Source organism: Populus alba, chromosome 14, assembly GCF_005239225.2.
Source record: "Populus alba chromosome 14, ASM523922v2, whole genome shotgun sequence".
NCBI lineage: Eukaryota > Viridiplantae > Streptophyta > Magnoliopsida > Malpighiales > Salicaceae > Populus > Populus alba.
The window spans coordinates 5188715-5208920 of NC_133297.1; the positions used below are offsets into that span (position 1 = coordinate 5188715).

At 33.2% G+C, this 20206-nt stretch overlaps 1 protein-coding gene and 1 long non-coding RNA gene across 2 annotated transcripts; both read left to right on the forward strand.

Annotated features, from left to right (window-relative positions):
• The first annotated feature begins 772 nt into the window (after nt 1-772).
• LOC118041341 (uncharacterized) lies at nt 773-1702 on the forward strand. Its single transcript, XM_035048626.2, has 2 exons — nt 773-869; nt 1008-1702. The coding sequence occupies exons 1-2, from the start codon at nt 826-828 to the stop codon at nt 1468-1470; spliced, it is 507 nt and encodes a 168-aa protein (XP_034904517.1). The 5' UTR covers nt 773-825; the 3' UTR covers nt 1471-1702.
• A 4471-nt stretch (nt 1703-6173) lies between these two features.
• LOC118041340 (uncharacterized) lies at nt 6174-7060 on the forward strand. The gene is made up of 2 exons (XR_012167968.1): nt 6174-6314; nt 6500-7060. It is a non-coding gene; the product is annotated as an uncharacterized lncRNA (long non-coding RNA).
• The last annotated feature ends 13146 nt before the right edge of the window (nt 7061-20206 follow it).

A 20206-nucleotide genomic window follows, 5' to 3' on the forward strand; every position in this document is an offset into this window, starting at 1 on the left:
TTACAATAAATTAAAAAAAATACTATGATTGATTAACAATGTTAAATGATTATTAACAGGTTTTCTGAAAATATCCATTAATCGTACTATTAGCATAAATCTATTTGTTATCTTTAATTACTAGTTTCTTGACAGGTACTTCAAATTTGTATTATTTAATTAATCTATGATTTTTTTTCTATTTTCTAATAGATTGTTAGAGATTTATAAATGAATAAAAATTTGAATGTTTATTAAATAAACTTATTTTATTTTTAAATAATTTCATAAAATCTTGATAATTAAAATAAAATTAACCTCTTTAAAATCTTAATCTTATAAAATATTTCTTTAACTTGAGTGAATTAATATTAGAAACATGAATTGTATTATCTCTCATAAACTAATAATTGATAGGTTTATTAATAAGAGACTGGATATAATTTAGTTATTAGTATTGGCGATATATATAAATTATAATGTTAGTATTTTATCAATAATACAATAATCAATCACAAGTTTTAAGGAAGTTGGTGCTTTATATATATAGTTTTTGCTATAATTCGTTGAAGGCATTATAATTGTATTGCTTTTTATATTTAATATTAATAAGATAAGAGTACAAGTTTGTAAGAGATGGTTAGGACGCCGGCTTTTGAAGAATACGCCTTTGACAAAACGGAAGACGTCTTTTGAAGACCCCACCCATTTGTGGTGTGAACATGATTCGAGACTTTGACAATTTTCCTCCCCTATAAAATGCCCCATAACTAACGACACCTCACCCATTTCCAGAACTCCAAACCCCAAAGACATCATCTCTCTAGCTAAAGAAAGCTGCAGAAAATGGCAGAAAACCACCCGCCGAGTCATGGTTTCAAAGGAGACAGGTTACTCTAAATCCTCTTGCCTTTAATTTTTTTTTTTTTCATAAAGTTCAGAGGGATTCAAATTAAATTCCCTTTTCTCTTTATTTCACCGTCTTCAATTCTTGTGTTTAAGTAATTTTAATTTTGTTATGGTGACAGCATCGTAGCGCAGCATGCCATTTTTGCCCTGCTCGTGGACACATTAAGCAACCTAATCCAAGTGCATTACCAGTCAATGCGAGTTTCTCCATTTGACACCCACCAGAGGGTCATGTTAGCATTTAATGCTGCTATGTTTATATACGCCACAACATCAGTTGCCGAGGTTATACTCCGGACGCAGAAATCAGTCCACCAAAGACTTGTCGGCAACATTCGCCTCTTTGCTAGCGCCCTTGCTACGATTCTGCTTCTGGAGATTCTTTCCCTGATCGTGTCCTGCGTCATTTCTGTCCTGTGGAGCTGTTTATTTGTGAAGTTAGCATATGAATCTTGTCAGGATCTATGCCAATTGCTAAGCCAAACCACTTATGAGGCACTGGACATGTTGAAAAGGCTAATTGCAAATGTGAGGAGCTCCAGAGAGAAACCGCAGGTCCCTACAAGTCCCGAGACAGATTAGGATAGTGTTAAATCATTGACTTGTTGCTCCTGGCTGCTTTTTGTAATTTATATTGTGAAGATATATTGTTTTTTTAATGCATAAGAGAATTAGATAAAGGATTGGATGTCCTTGGCTTATGAAAATTGAAAGATATGACACACTTTTTATGGGCGTTTTCTTCCTTTTGTTTGTATGAGGAATGAGACTTGAGTTGTCTGAGCTAGATTTAGTTGGTGGTCGGCGAGTTCTTGTAAAGTTTCAATTTAGTTCTTTTATTTTTCAAATTATATTTACATGGTTCTTCATTTTTTTTTTCCAGCTTAATTTTGATATAAAAAATCATTTTTTTATTATTTTTTAATCTTTGGTTTGAGATAGGAGAAAAAAAATCTCGTTGTATTTTGACAATAAAGAGAAAAAATTAATATTAACACTGATTTTACCAACTAAAATAATTAATTTTAGTGCTAACAAGTTTCATTTCATGAGATGTTTTCAGTTTATATTTAATTTAACACCTTTTCTATTTTTTTTTTAAATCTTTTTATCTAGCCATTTTTAAATAACAGTTGCTTTTAATTGTGTTATACATATTTAATTTATGAAGAGTTTACTTTAATTAGTGTATAATATTTTTTTATGTTTTATAAAAATAAAATTTATTTTTAAAAATAAAAAAAATATTTATTTTTTTAATAGTATTTCCAGCAAGGGTAACCTTGCTTGATATTTTTCTACCTTTAATTTATTCAATTAATTTCATGTATATATCTATCTTTACTATCATTTGATTAAATAAAAAAATAATTTTAATGAACAAGAGTCATTTAATATAACCAGGTAAATGATTCATGTTACAAGATGAAATATCTTGATTAGCCTCCATCTCTTGATTTTTCTAGTTACATTTTTTTATGGCTAGTTATTATTATTAATATTGAGAGATGTAGCTCAACTGATCACAGACCCTGAGTTTGTCTTTTAAATATCACTAGTTTGAGTCTTGTAAACCTAAAGATCACTAGAGATTTACTTAGTCGTTAACTCCAGTATTTCGAAAAATTATTTAAGGTATATATAAACTGGTCCGAATACTTATAATTTGTTTTAAAAAAAAATTGGAGTAGAATTGTGCTCGGTAATTAGCAAATCAACTTCTTCTTCTACTTCTTCTTGTATATAAAAAGTCTCATTATGATTTGTTTTTTTTTTTAAAAAAATATTGTTTGAATTTGTAATCGAAGAGGAATAAGAGATCTCCGTACATGACATATATTCTTCTTACATAGTTCTGTTTCCAAGTGGTGGAAGGTAAATCTTTTTTTTTTTTTTTCATTTCTATTCAAATGAGTACTTCAAAGTGATTTAACCAAAACTTTTGGAAGACTATTCTTTGTTAGAAGACTTGATTAACCCGTGGTCAGTCTATCTATAAAGTGTAGACTATACATCTATTATAAAAGGATACGACAGGATCTAAAAATACACCTTGAAGAAAACGAAAACTCTTTTTTGACCTCCCCGCCCAACCTCTCTGTTTTTTATTTTTATTTTTTATTTTATTTTATTTTATTTTTTATTAATCACCTATATATATTTAGATTATAGTTATCAAATATGATTCAAATCTTGGTTCATGGATTTATCCATCAATTTTAAAATAATAATGTCTTAATTAACTTGAAGGATGTTATTTCAAATAAAAAAATTATTAAAAATAACCTAATCAAGATTTAATCAAATCAATCAAATTATAAATTCACATAATTGTATTTAATCTAGTTATAAATTACTGATTTAATTTAAAAATAAATTTAAATCAGAATATTATCAAAATCAACTATCGAATCAAACATGTTTAATAACTTTAGCATGTAGAGTCCATTTGGAAACATAGGCCAACCAACATTTTTTAAAAAAATTATTATTTTTGTTAAAAATTAATTTTTTATATATTTTTTGAATTATTATAATATATTGATTTAAAAAAATAAAAAATTTATTATTTTAATATATTTTTATATAAAAAATATTTAAAAAAATAACTATAACCTTTCTAAAGCAATTCTACAAGTCGACTGATGGCGGATCTCGGGTTCAAGATGGGCTTACAGGGGCCGACACATTCGGTGGATGTCTTATCCAAAATGGGGAGGTGCGACTTGCTGATAATATTTGGCCCATTCTTTCACTAGGTTTCATCGCTGTTAGACAGCAGAGAGCCCTCGGCTTTAAAAATCTTACCGGGTCCACGTGGGCTGTCACCAAGCCATTGGATCCCACCTCTCTAACGCGTGGATAACGTCTACGGAGCATCGACTTTAAAACGTGCTGATGTGAAGTGGAGGAGTATTCGTCTTTGACTATAAAGTATAAACAGTGCAGACGTCTGAGACTCTCAAGCGTTTTTCCATCTTTTTTTAACCCCTCCACCAGTAGCCCAATACAAAGACACCTCTTTGGACACTCGAGGGCTTAGCTGCTGTGGTCAACTGCAAGTTCAATCCTTGTGAACGTCCCGGGTTCGAACCTCAAAGAGTACCCCTGTCATTCCCGTGGTGTCTTACCTGTTCACTGGGCTTGCAGGATATTCAATGGGTCCGGGGATTAGTTGTGGTGCGCGCAAGCTGGCCCGGACACCCCGGTTATAAAAAAAAAAAAAAAAAAAGACACCTCTTTGGTCCGACACCCATGTCTCCTGCACAACTCTCTCTCTCTCTCTCTCTCTCTCTATATATATATATATATATATATATATATATATATATATATAATTTTCAAGCGACATCGGATAATTTTTAAAATCAATTAATATCTAATTTCACAGTGATTAAAAAATTACTTCAAATAATTTCAAATAATTTAATTTTTAGAGAAAAAGATGTATTTTTTTAGTAAAAATTCTCTATTTTCCTCTATGCATTTCTATTTTGATATGAGAAAGCCATTAAATTTTTTATCAACAGCATAAGTTTTTGAATAAGAAATTAAAAGTATTAAAATAAAAAATTATAGTGGTTTAAATTATTTAAACTTAGGATGAAAAAATTATTTATTTAATCGGTCTTTTCTCTTAGTTATTCATTTATTTCTTTTTATTTTGATAAAATAAAATTATAAAAATATTTTTTTTATATAAATATTTATCACAATCTGTTAACCAATTATTTTTAGGTGGCTATATGAAAAATAAAATGAGTAAACATCATAAAGAATTGAAAGTAAAAACAAAAACAATATATATAATATATATATATATATATATATATATATATATATTATTCTTATTGAATATTCAAGTGCTTTATTTAAAAATATTATGCATAGTAGTTTCATATATATGATTATAAAAAAATATAAAATATAACCATAAATTGTGCTCATAAGAAATACAAGTTTATTACAAGAGAAGTAGAGAACAGTTCTAGTTTTATGATAAGTTTCCACCTTCTTTTTTTAAGATAATGTGCCTGTTTTTTTTTTAAAAAAAATATTTATCAAAATGTTTTTAAATATTGGACCACAAGCTATCTAAATAAAAAGTACAACAGGAAACCATCTAGGTGGTGGTCTAATGGTAAAAGCTCGGAACCAAAAGGTTTGTTCCCTCTGTGGTCTCAGGTTCGAGCCCTAGATTGCTCATACGATAGCCATTGGAGGCTTACATGGTCGTTAACTTCAGGGTCTGTGGAATTAGTCGAGGTACACGCAAGCTGACCCGGATACCCATGTTAAACTAAAAAAAAAAAAAGCACAATAGGATCAAATTAAATGGAGCCTGTACATTCAATTATTCTTGATTTTTTACTCTTCCAAATTTCAAAACAAGCTAGTCTAAAGGTAAATGCAAAGGGTAAGAATTAATATACGATCAGATTTCAAATCTAGATTGACAATAACTAAGAATTACTTTATTATTTTTAAATTCTATGATTGACCAGATTAATTAATTAATATTTCAATTATAACATCTTCAAGTTATAAATCATGAGTTATATTTTTTTGTGCTATGAAAACTTATCTTATCAGTTTGTGTTGCATTAATTGTGAATGATACGTGATAATCATACGAATCAAAGAGTCCATTTAACCTTAAAAGTAAGAGTGTCCCCGGGTTCATAACGAGTCACTTAAGTATGCCTTTTCACTTAAGTAATTAATTATGTCTATTCAGATTTATTCATAATTTTGCAATTGAGCTAATTGTTCTATAATTACGATAGCTATGAAAGGTCAAGTACAATTTCATCAAAAAGAAAACCCGTTATTTTCAAAGAGAAAAAATACCCCTTTTTTTGTGGAAAGCCATTTTTGGAGTAATAAATACTTGAAATTAATTCGTCGTCGTCTTATTTTAATATTTCTTATATTTAAAGGCATTATAGTCATAATATTTTCAAGTAATCGTAACAACCACCTATATATCAATTATATGATATAGTGACTTGACTTTCTTAGTGTTTTGAGTATTAGAAGAGAATACACACACACACACACTGAATTTCTAATCATTCATGTAGTCCTGTCAAGTTTGGTGACGAGTGCCGTTTTTTTTTTTAACAAGGAGACGAAGTTAATATTTTAGCGAACGCGAGGATTCTTTAATTTTTATTTAGCTCGAGACGCCGGGTTTCGAAAAAACGTCTTAAGGACTAAAGACGTCTCGAGGACCCACACTCAACTTACCTTTATTTTCCTCGACTAGGAAGCTCCAGTTTCAATTCGCTATAAAAAGGACGAGGCCCTGCTCCCCTTCGACTATCCGGGGAACCAGCTCAATTTCGAAGACATCTCCATAGAAAAGGAAAGCAGAAGAAAATGGCTGCAAACCATAGGCCAGATCTTGGTTTCGAGAGAGACAGGTTCTTATAAATCTCTTTGCTTTCTTCTTCATCTTCTTTTGTTTTACTTAATTGTTTAATCAAGTCAGTACTAATTTCCTTTTCTTACCCATTAACTTCCTCGACATCAGAACAGAAGTTATACATATACACTGTTTTGTAAAACGACCTTGCTGAAGCTATTTTAATTTTGTTAATGGTGACAGCATCGTTGTGCATCATGGAGTCTTCGCTCTGCTCGTGGACACATTAAATAAACAAATCCAAGTGAAATACCAATCAATGCCTATTTCACCATACGATACTCACAAGAGGGTCATGTCAGCGTTTCTGGCCGCTCTATTTATATACGCCACAGCATCGGTGGCCGAGGCGATACCGCGGAGGCAGGAATCAGTTTACCAGAGGCTTTTCGGCAGCATCCGCCTCTTTGCAAGCGCCCTTGCTACAGTTTCCCTCCTGGTGCTTCTAACCCCACCTTGGGGGTACTCTATCATCTCTATTCTGTGGATTTGTTTATTGGTGTCACTAGCATATGAATCATGTCAACAATTGTACCAATTGCTAAGCCAGGCATATACTGACATGTTGGAAAAGCTATTTGATGGTGAGAGGAGCCGTGAAGAAGACTCAAGCTAGTCAGCAGAAAGTGCAGCTCTTTACAAAGTCTCGAGACGGATTAGGATTGTATTGTTAGATTGTCAAGATATGTTGTATTTGTTGTTGTACAAGAGAATTGAATAGAGAAGAGGTCACTTTTTCGTGTATTCTTTTTGCATCTATGGGACTAGCAAAGTGTTCTTAGCTAGATTTATTAGCCATGGTTAACCTGCTCATCGCTACCAAAAGCTTTGATGGTCAGCAAGCTTATAGAGAGGAGCTAGTAATGAAGTTTGTGCTTGAGCCCCAACCTAAAACATTCCTCATCCTTCAAAATGCAACGTTAGCAAATGGCAAGACTTGGAGTCCTGGAGGTTCGTGAGAGAGATGTTCTACTTATGGGCCGGGCTTATATTTTGATTTAAACAAACTTTTAAATGAACCTCAGGCTCAGCCTGTGAACAATATAATTTAGATTGAGTGCATGATGGGGCATGGACCTCCTGGTGGACCAAAAATCCCACCTTGGTGCCATGCTTACTGTTAAGACATAGAAAGATATCCACATTAGAAGGCTAGAGTTTGTTTTTCATAATAAAGGAGAAATGGTGCTCTTATTGATTCATATTCATGCACAATCTAAGTCAAATATCAATCTGGTTTAATAATTGATTTTTCAATTTTTCAATTAAACTAGCATATTTAATCCAAGAAAACTAGTTAGCTTTTTCTTAACAAGACAACTTATTCACATAAGATGCTAGTTGAAAGGCTCATTCAGAGCTGTTGTATAAAATAGGATGATTGAAAAAAATGTTATACGATTTCTTTATAATTTTCTAGAGACTAACTAGAGAGATATCATACTCCACCACTTCTCTTTTTCCCCTTTTATTTATCCAAATAAAAAAGACACGTCGACTTAGTGATAAGCAGAGGGCAGCACCAAATCCTTTTGACTTCATTTTCACTTGCGAAGCCGGTTATACGCCAAGTGATGATTGCTAAGTGGCCTATAAATAATTCTAATAATCGCTAACACTATGTTATGGGTTAAATTATTTTTTTTTAAAATATATAAAATATTTAGATATTATTAATATAATTTTAATAAAAAATATATTTAGAAATTGATTCGATGCCACATAGTTAACTTAGCAAGTACAAAAAACTTAAATAACCAATAAAAATATAGTTTAACTCATTAGGTTGATTCGGATTAATTTAGATTAAACTATAAATTTACTACTCAGGACATGAAACTCTAATAACCTTATAAAAAACAAATAAAAAATATATATAAACTTGATTCCCAATCAACCTAGTGTTGAAAAATAAAATTGAAAATAAAATTCAACTAAAAAAATAAGCTGAGTCAACCTGTAAAACCTGGGTCATTAGATTGAGATAACTCTATAAAAAATAAATTACAACAAATTATGAAGCTCAATTTACAATCAACCCAATGTTAAAGGATAAAGTTAAAATATATTAATTAAAAAAATAACATAAAAAACACCTAAAACAACCGAATAAACTCGGGATCCAAGTTATGAGACCATGATAACCTTATAAAACACAAATTAAAATAAATTATGAAGTTTAATTCTTAATCAACTCAGTATTGAAAGATAAAATTGAAAACAAAATCAATTAAAAAGGAACAAAAAAAACCTAAGTCAACCAACTTAACCCGTAACCCAGGTTATAAGACCGTGCTAACCCTATAAAAATAAAATAAAAAAACAAATTATAAATCTCAATTCCTAATAAATCTAATATTGAAAGATTAAATTGAAAATAAAATTAGATAAAAAAAGACAAAAACAATGATATAAGTTAACTCAAGTTAAACTGTCATACCTAAATAAGGAGGCCTGAATAATTATATAAAAAACAAATAAAAAAATAATATAAAATACAATTCTCAATCAATCCAATATCAAGTCTACTTTTGGAACAACCCAATTATTTTTTTACCAGAACTTCACCCTTATTTTTTCTTGCAACAACACAATTGCAAAACTCGTGTATTTCCCTACCCAATATTCTTACATCTTGTTTTTTTAGAGAGATTGTGGGCTTGTTGCATTGAAAAATGAAGGAAAAAACAGAAAGAAGAAAGAAGGAGAAACGGTGTTTGAATATATAATAGAAGAAGAATCTACATTAAAATCATATAACTGTATGGTTTTGATCGCAAGCTGAGTAGAAATTAATTTTATTTTTTCTCTCAATTTTTCTTTTTTCTTGAAAAAAGGAGGCCTTCAAAGTATTATAACCAAAACATGTCACAAGCTGACTGTTTACATAAACACATTTCTTCACACGAACTTTCGCATTGTTCTTGTAATTCTGCGGTGGAAGACTTTGATTGGCCTGCTGATATTTCGATGAATGATTGCAAGTTTTATCACTCCAGGGACTGATATGGATCTTCTATTGAGACACAGGGTTCTGAAATTGCGTCTCTGTACAAAATTGAAGACGTATTTTGACTTCCCGACATTTTATTGGTAATTCAAGCTTCCAAGAAAGGCCCCACACAAAGTTCCACCAATCAAAAAAATACCAGCCTGCAATCTTCGCCCCTCAACTTATAAAAAAAGCCCCTCCCTCCATCTCTACCAGCAAATTCAGCACAAACACTTGAAAACCCATTCAAGCCTCCTCAAGTACAAAGACAGTATCTGACTATCTGTGTAGAGAAGAGAAATAGAGCAGAGCAGAATGGCTGTAAACCCCAGGGAAAATCCTGCTTTCGAAAAGGAAAGGTTAGTCTATATTAAATTTCTTTTTTTTTCAAAGCCCGTCCCTTCCTCTTTCTTGTATTAATGCTTCCTTCACTTTAATCTCTATTTTTCCGGGCAAGGAATTAGCCTCTTAAATTGTCTTTAATTTTTGCGTACTTAGCGATTTTAATTGTTGATGTGATAACAGCATTATTATGCAACACGGAGTATTTGCCCTCCTGGTTGGGACGCTAAACAATCAAATCCAAGTGAAGTACCAGTCAATTAAAGGCTCTCCATTCGACAGCCACGACGTTATTATGTCAGTTTTCCTTGTTGCTCTGTTTATATATGCCACGGCATCGGTGGCCGAAGTGATGCTCCGAGCTCGAGAATCGACTTACTACACACTGGTTGGCAATCTCCGACTCTTTGCCAGTGCCCTTGCTGCGATATTGCTTCTAGCTATTCTTGCTCCAATTCTGGGGTGCGTTATTTCCGTCGTATGGGCCTGTTTATTTCTGGGAGTCGCATATGAATCAAGGAGAGAGTTTTTCAACATTTTAAGCCAGTTAACCAATAAGTTACTTGACATGTTTGCCAAGCTAATTCCACGCGTGAGGAGACACGAGGAGGAACTAAATCAGCCACGTGTCTAGCTCACTACATCTCCTCAGAATTTAGATACAGTAATTGGCATAGGAAAATACTTGTTTGTAACTATTTCTGGTTGTTCTTCTCCCCGCCCTCTCTGTTTTTTTCTTTTCTTTTCTTTTTAAAAAAATCTCTATATGTTTGAAGAGGAAGATTTGAAAGAGGTTGATCACGAGGAATTTACTTGGCATGTAAACAAATGTAATGAAATAAGATTTTTTGTTTGTAAATAGAACTGGCAGGTTTGTTTACTGTTAATACAACATCCAATTAATTGTATTTCTAGTTCATAATCTCAACATTACTCCCACGCATTATGTGTTGGTATTATTTTTTATTTACATGATCTTGTTTATTCAATGTCATATATTATTTTGATGTTGAAATAAAAATTGATTTTGTAAAATAAAATTTTAAATTATAAAAGTCTCTATCTATATAAACGGAATAAAATAAAAAAAAACCCAAAGAGATCCGGGTAGGCAACATAAAAAAACACAAAAGCAAATCCAAGCAAGTGGCCTTGGGCCTTGGGCTTTTTCTCTCTTAGGCTAGGTGCGTTCTAGAACCACAATGCTATATTTTTTTTTTGGTTTAATCTTTTTTTTTTTTACCAATATCTTCTCCGTCTTTTCTTTGAAATTGTTTTGTTTAATTATTATTTTTTCAGGAATTAGACTTTTAAAAAGGATTTTTACAAGTTTATAATACTAAGAACAAATTATTATAATTTATCTTTTAATTTTATTTTTTCTTTCTTAAGAAATTTTAAATGAATTACTCATGTTTTTATTATGCATATATAATACGGAGAATCATATACACTTAACAATCAAACTAAATCTTGATGATAAATGCAAGAAAATATATAAAATAAAAAGACAATTAATGTAATATATTTGTATTTTTATAAGTTTTTTTTTATACTTATTGTTATGAATATCAACTTTCTGTTTTAGCTATTAATTAACATTTGCAGAAAAAATAAAATCATTTAATATATATATATATTTTTAATTATTTTAATAAAAAAATTTTGAAAAAAAAATAGGCACGCTATATAATAAAAGAAGGTGAAAACTTATCACGGAACAAGAACTGGTTTCCTACTTCTCTTGTAATAAACTTGTATTTCCTATAAACACAAAAAGCTAATCAAAACTACAACTCTCGGTGTTTGTTTTTTGAAAAAAAGATCTTTAAAAAAATTAAGTTTTAAATTTACTAATATTTGTTTATTATTAAAAAAAATTAGTTAATGAAAAATATTTTTTAATCAAAGAAAAATTTGGCCTAATTTTCAGAAAAGTATTTTCCTTGTATTTTGGACTGAAAACAATTTCTAGTAGTTGTGAAAAATTTAAAAATGTCATATTATTTGATGATTATATCAAATTTGAACCTTAAATTTTTAATTTCTATATATATTTTGTTTTTAATATTGTTTTTTTTAATTTCATTTTTTTAAATTTAATTTTTATATTAACTTTGGTCATTAATTTTATAATTATTATTATTTTTTCTTATTATTTTTAAGTAAAATTTTTTATTTATAAAATTTGATCTAAAAATTTATATCTTTTTACTCTAAAAATAAAAATACATGTAAATTATTCGAGCATCGACATTAATAAAAATAAAAAACGTCCTAGACAAAACTAAGGACGTTTCGAGGACCCACTCGACTTGACTTTTATTTTCCTGGCATAGAAAGCTCCAGCTGTGACTCGCCTATAAAAAAGGACGAGGCCCCGCCCCTCCTCCCCCATCCAGCAACTTCCTCGACCTCGACAGCATCTCCGAAGCAAAAGAAAGCAGAAGAAAATGGCTGCATAACATAGGCCAAATCTTGGTTTCGAGAGAGACAGGTTCTTATAAATCTCCTTGCTTTCTTCTTCATCTTCTTTTCTTTTACTTAATTATTTAATCAAGTTAGTACTAATTTCCTTTTCTTACCAATCAATGCCTACTTCTCCATGCGATACTCACAAGAGGGTTATGTCAGCATTTTTGGCCGCTCTATTTATAAACGCCACAACATCGGTGGCCGAGGCGATACCGCGGAGCCAGGAATCAGTTTACCAGAGGCTTTTGCCTCTTTGCCAGCGCCCTTGCTACAGTTTTCCTTCTGGTGCTTCCTACCCCACCTTGGGGGTAGAGTATCATATCTGTTCTATGTTTTTAATGTTTTTTTGAGAAAAAAAACTAGATAATAATTTAGTTAACTAGTGCCTTGTTAAAAAATGAGGGCATGTTTTTTTAAAAAGCTCGAGAACCACCTAAGAAAAAAATATATTGAAAACTACTTTGTATGCCATGGGATAAAGAGTAGAGAACCACCTTTTTTGTTTTTTTTTGTTTTTTTCATAGAGAAGGGATGCGTCGCCGTGCTGATAAGCAGAGGGCAGCACCGAATCCTTTCGAGTTTTGACTTCATTTTCACTCGCTAAATCAACTATACGCCGCATGATGATTGCAAAATGCCCCTTCAGACTATACAAATTTTACTGTCTGAAATTCACAGTAATATAAATTTTTAATATTTTTAAAAATTTATAAGATTTTAACGGATAATTTTTAAAAAGTAAAAATAAATATAAAATTTGATTAATTAAATTATATTTTTCAATTTTTTTTCATAAAAGTATACATTTAAGAATAGCAAACATGCTCAAAGATTATTTAATAAATAATACTAGACTTATATATTGATTATTTAAATAAATTAATTTTATTTTAATTAAATAATAATAAAAATAAACAATTATTAATCAACATTAAAAAACAGTTATAATAATAATAAAAAAAAGCTTTTTTAACAGAGAATAAATAACATAGTTTAATTTTTAGCCAATTAAATATGAAATGAAAAAAAAAAATAAAATTGATTCGAGTTAATTTGAGTTAGTATGATAGGCTTGTAATCTAAATAATAAAGAATAATACAACTTGAGTTAGCTTGTCAAACTCACGATAAATCATGTGATCATAATAACTTAATATAAAGTTGTGTTGGGGACAAACCACCTTACCAATATCTACATACACCAGCTAAAATGGAAAAAAACTTAACTATGATTCTAGCAACATGTAAAAGAGAGCTATTGGGTGGCGCCATACCCTTTGCTTGAATAGTATAAGCAACTTCCACGTGTTAATAATTTTTTTTAATTTAAATAATATTGAAAATATCAAATTATCTTTACTCTACTTGATAATAAAAAAATAACCAAGAATGAAAAGATTAAAAAATTACAAACCCTTGAACACAAATTATCTTTGCTTTACTTAATAATAATAAAAAAAATCAGATGAAAATATTAAAAAGCCCTAAATACAATCTTTAAAATTTTTACTTTTAAAAATAAAGTTGTCGTTTTATTATATTTTTTAAAAATAAAAGATGAAAAAACCCTTATATGTTAACTTTAAAATTTGTTTTTAAAGAGCATTTTAGTTATCTTCACCCTGCTTAAAAAATTAGAAAATATACATATATCTTCGATTAACTTTTTAATAACTAATGATCTGTGTCAAAAGATTGAATCACCCCCAGCTTCTAGGTTCTTTATTTTATTTTCTTTTTTTTTTAGAAGAGTGATAAAGTAATTACATTAGTGTAAGGATATGTTGGTGTACAGCTGTCAAATAAAAAAATTGCTCCGTCGATTGACCTGTTCAGTTCACATTTTAATATAAAATATATATTTTCGTATGGTAAAGATATGTTGGGACTAATTTATATGTTGATTGAAACTTTTAAATATACTTTCTCCAATAACAGTCGGAAAAACTTAATAAACTGTCTGAATACACCAAACCAAAACAAGAATATAACTATAAAATCACTTGGAATTTACATTCAACTAAAACCTCTACACTGCATGCAGTCCCTATCCGGCTCTTGAAAAAGAAGAGAAAAAAATAAAGAACAAGAAGAAAAAAGATAACTAATAAAGAATACCAAAGCTATCTGGAACCTGATTTAAAGGATGAACAAAATAATTGTTAAGGCTTAACTTCAACACAGCAACAATATTTTGCTATCTCATGATCTAGTTAGTATCTCTTATGCTAGACAACCACGATCGAACACCATAAGACTTGTATAATGCTGATCATACATTTCTCCTGGGATGAGCTTACAGCTAAATGGAGGAACTTGGCAGGACATTTACCAATGGCTGGTACATTTCTCCTTGGAGTGCCAGAGTCCGAATCCTCTCCAGGTAAATGTGCAAATCAGGTAACGCTGTTTCCAGCTCATCCTGAGCATGAGGGAATTTGAAGTCAATGCCACGTTAAACTCCTAAACTAAAGCTTCGGTGGTTGATCCAACTTCATTTCCAACTTGTTCTTCCATCAATACAATTGCACGCACATCGACAGAAGATTAACCCCCTCAATGATCTATGCTCAACCCGTCCATCTCTGATTATAGTACCAATCCTGTAACTTAATGCATGAATATAAAGATCGGTGAGGCAAGATTATGAGCAAAGATACACTAAAACTTGATAGTGCAGGATACAGTACCTCAGTAGCAGCAACAAAGACGTGCAACAGTGCAAGATGGAGCAACTAAACTTGCATTTGACATTTGGCTGGACCTAGTTTTCTGCACCTGCTCATTCTCTTTCCTCTCTCTTCTATCATGGTTCTGAAACCCTGGAGAGAGATGTTAGAGAATAAAATCTCCATAAGAGACAATCTCCATAAATTAAGGAATTGTATATCTCGTAATTGTTGCAATCCCATAATATATGGGACAACTTTAATTCTAGTGTAACGGTAACTTATTTCCTAGAACAGTACTCTGCTGTAGCTATATATATCTGTACATTAAAATACATCACAATTAATTAATTCTTCACTTTTCACATGGTATCAGAGCGTACCTTCTGCTAGCTCTTCTTTTTCCGCTGCAATCTTTGTCTTGTTTCTCTTTGATTGAAACAAATTTCTTCTTTATCTTCTTTTATCAGAGCTTACCTTGTGGTGGCTCTTCTTTTTCCGTTGCAGCTTTTGTATTCTTTCTCTTTGATTGAAACAGATTTCCTCTTTATCTTCTTTCATCATGGGCAATGACGATGAGTCTTCTCAAAGCTCCATCATTGAGAATCTTTTTTTTATACACTCTTCAGATCACCCAGGGCTCTTACTTGTTACCAAGCGCCTTAATGGTGATAATTATCCCACGTGGAAACGCTCCATGATTATTGCCCTTACAGCCAAGAACAAAATTGGTTTTGTGAATGGCTCCTATGAAACACCTTCGCAAGCAAATAAACCAGCTGACTTCGCCCTCTGGGAAAGGTGTGACAAAATGGTGCTTTCTTGGCTACTCAATGCGGTCGAACCTGATTTGGCAGAAGGGGTTGTTTATGCAGACACAGCACGTGAAATCTGGAAAGACTTTGAAGATCGATTTTCTCAAGGCAATGCTCCACGAATCTACCAAATCCAAAAGGCAATTGCCTTCCACACCCAAGGTTCGATGCCTGTATCCAATTATTATACAAAACTTAAAAGCTATTGGGATGAACTAACCTCCTACAGGGGAACACCATCTTGCTCTTGTGATGGAATGAAAGAATACAATAAGTTTAAAGAACAGGACCAAATTATGCAGTTTTTGATGGGGTTAAATGATTCGTACAATGCTGTGCGTGGCCAAATCTTACTTATGAAAGAACTCCCAAGTGTTCGGGAGGTATATTCACTAATTATTCAGGAGGAGAAGCAACGGGAAATTGGATCACCTGTCATCGAAGGAGTTTCCATCGCTGCTGCCGTGAAAACACAAAAAAGAGCCGGATCTTCTCACCATCGTTCTGGAAATCAGACTAGTTTCAGAGGCACACCAACCTCTTATGAACGCACACTGCACTGTACCTATTGCAATCAGGATCATCACACAATCGATCATTGTTACAAGCTTCATGGCTATCCTCCTGGACATAAACTTTATCATGGTGGTTCCAACCCATCTGGGCATTCTAACGCAAGGAGTGCATCACACAATGAAAGCCGCAACAAATGGCGCACTTCATCTTCTTATGCACATCAGGTCCAAGCAAAACCAACAACAGCTGCGACCCAAACTGAACAATCCAGTTCTCATGTGGATCGATCCACTCAAAATTTGAAAAATATTTTGGATGGTCTTTCTGTAGATCAATGCAAACAATTAGCAGCAGCAATGGTACACTTCTCTAAACCCACATCTGAAAATACAGATGTTTTTGCCAACGCTGCAGGTCTGCCCAATTCCCCATCTGTTAATTCAATTTTATCTCACTCTTGGATACTTGATAGTGGTGCCACGGACCATATTTCATCTGATCCTACCCTTTTTATTCACTCTAATACTTCTCGTATGTCATGTGTTAATCTACCTACAGGTTCATCAGTGCCCATCGATTCCACTGGAACTATTCTCTTTAATAAAAACATTACCCTTGACAATGTTCTTCATGTGCCTTCTTTTCGTCTCAATTTAATGTCTGCTAGTAAACTCACAAAATCTTTACGTTGTTGTATAATTCTTTTTCCTGATTTTTGTGCCATCCAGGACTTGGCTACGGGGAAGATGATTGGATGGGGTAAACAAGATGGTGGACTCTACTACATGTCATCTATCTCTCAGGTGCCACTTTCCTGTCATGTTTCCTCTCCGTCCACTCTTTGGCATCAACGACTTGGGCATCCTTCAGTTGCTCGCCTCAAATTGCTTTCTTCCTTTATTCCTTCCATGCCTACTTTATTTGATAATCATTGTCGTGTTTGCCCAATGGCCAAACAAACTCGAAGTTCTTTTCCCTTAAGTAATATTTCTACTACTGCACCTTTTTCCTTACTTCATTGTGATATCTGGGGACCACACCGGATTTCATCACATTCCGGTGCTCGTTATTTTCTCACTATTGTAGACGATTTTACTAGATGCACTTGGGTTTTTCTCATGAGTAACAAATCTGACACCCAATCCCTGCTTAAATCCTTCTTTATTTTTGTTTGCACTCAATTTAATGTTAACATTAAAACCATACGCACTGATAATGGATCTGAATTTCTTTCTATGAAAGATTTTTTTCTTAACAATGGGGTTGAGTTTCAACGTTCATGTGTGTATACACCACAACAAAATGGCATTGTTGAACGCAAGCATCGCCACATTCTCAATGTCGCACGTGCTTTGCGCTTCCAATCTAATTTACCCTTATCTTTTTGGGGGGAGTGTATTTTGACCGCAATCTACCTTATTAATAGATTACCCACCCCATTACTAAACCAAAAATCCCCTTTTGAACTGCTCTATAATAAACCACCAACTTACTCGCATCTTCGAGTTTTTGGTTGCCTTTGTTATGCTACTATAGTTCACCCTCACCATAAATTTGATTCTCGTGCCCGTCGTTGCATCTTTCTTGGTTACCCTACAGGTCAAAAAGGTTACAAATTATACGACCTTGATTCTCATCACTTTCTTGTTAGTCGGGATGTTACCTTTCATGAAACCATTTTCCCCTATGCTGAAAAACACTCACTGCCCTTAACACATCCAGTCCTCCCTTTACCATTGGACCCACCTCACCCAGATCCATTTCCCATTAGCTCACACTCCAACCCACTACCCTCATCTGAACCCAATACCCGATCTAACACACATTACCCACATGGGTCCTCCTCATTTGACCTTACGCCTTCATCACCTTCCTCTTTAGCGCCTGCACTTGTTCCTACTCGACAATCCACCCGCCAAAAACGTCCTCCATCTTGGCAACAATATTATCACCTCTCCAATGCTACTATCTCCCCACACTTCTCATCCGCTCCGACGCCATCTCCTTCAGGTACTCATCACCCTTTATCTCATTTTTTATCCCTTTCTCGGTTTTCTCCTTCCTATAGAGTTTTCCTAGCTAACATTTCAGGCACAACTGAGCCCACTTCTTATACCCAAGCTGTCAAAGATCCTCACTGGCGAGATGCTATGCAAGATGAACTTGATGCTTTGGAACAACAAAATACTTGGACCCTCATGCCATTACCTTCTGGCCACAAACCCATTGGTTGTAAATGGGTTTACAAGATTAAATACAAATCTGATGGTACGATTGATCGTTACAAAGCTCGTCTTGTTGCTAAGGGCTATACTCAGATTGAAGGCATCGACTATCAGGAAACCTTTTCTCCAACTGCTAAACTCACCACTCTTCGTTGCCTCATTGCTGTGGCCTCTGCCCGTGGTTGGTTCATTCACCAACTTGACGTCCATAATGCATTTCTTCATGGTGACTTATCTGAAGTCGTGTATATGGACCCTCCTCCTGGTCTTCGCCGACAGGGGGAGAATCTTATATGTCGTCTCAACAAGTCTTTATATGGTCTGAAACAAGCCTCTCGTAACTGGTTTTCTAAGTTTTCCACAGCCATTCAGACAGCTGGTTTCCAACAGTCCAAGGCAGATTATTCACTTTTTACCAGAGTTAATGGTACTTCTCTCACTGCCGTTCTTATATATGTTGATGACATACTTGTTACTGGCAATAGTTTGGATGAAATAAACAGTCTCAAATCATTCTTGCTTCGACACTTCCGCATCAAAGACCTTGGTGATCTAAGATATTTTTTGGGGCTTGAATTTTCTCGATCAAAACAAGGAATCTTTATGTGTCAACGGAAGTATGCCTTAGATATCTTACAAGATGCAGGCCTACTAGGTGGACGACCAGACTCTTTTCCCATGGAACAACATCTGAAACTTACTCCTACTGATGGTGTTCCACTTGAAGATCCAACCCGTTATCGACGATTAGTTGGGAGGTTAATCTACCTCACAGTCACTCGACCAGACATTGTGTATTCTGTTCAGATATTGAGTCAGTTTATGCAACAACCTAGAAAACCACACTTAGATGCAGCACTTCGGGTCTTGAGGTTTATCAAAGGCACACCTGGTCAAGGTTTGTTCTTTCCAGCGGATAACAACCTTGACTTAATAGCTTATTGTGATTCTGACCATGCAGGATGCCCTACAACGAGAAGATCTACCACAGGGTATTGTGTATTCCTTGGTGGTTCTCTTATTTCTTGGAAATCTAAGAAACAATCAAATGTTGCAAAATCAACAGCAGAAGCAGAATATCGCGCCATGGCAACCACGTGCCTAGAGATAACATGGCTACGCTACATTCTAGATGATTTAAAAGTCATTCAAGATAAACCCACAATATTAAATTGTGATAATGAAGCTGCTTTGCACATTGCAGCCAATCCTGTGTTTCATGAGCGTACTAAACATATAGAGATAGACTGTCACGTTGTAAGGGAGAAGCTACAAGCAGGAATCATCTCTACTTCTCACGTTCGCTCACATGAACAAATTGCCGACATGTTCACAAAGGCATTGGGACGGGATCAACTAAAATTCTTAAGTGGCAAGTTGGGACTTCAAAACATTCACTCTCCAACTTGAGGGGGAGTGTTAGAGAATAAAATCTCCATAAGAGACAATCTCCATAAATTAAGGAATTGTATATCTCGTAATTGTTGCAATCCCATAATATATGGGACAACTTTAATTCTAGTGTAACGGTAACTTATTTCCTAGAACAGTACTCTGCTGTAGCTATATATATCTGTACATTAAAATACATCACAATTAATTAATTCTTCACTTTTCACAAGAGAGAAGAGCTACATGCCCTCACGTAGGCACTGCTAGCTGGAGCAAAGAAATTGGGATATGATTTCAGCTGAAAATTACTGCTGTGTGATTCACTGTCCTAAAAACAGAAGCTTGGGAAATTCAGTGCAGTGAAATGCAAGAATGAATCATAATTGCAGTGGTGGTCAATCTAATGCTAACAACAAGGCAAATAATTTTGTGATATAATAGATGTGACGAAAGTACCATAGAAA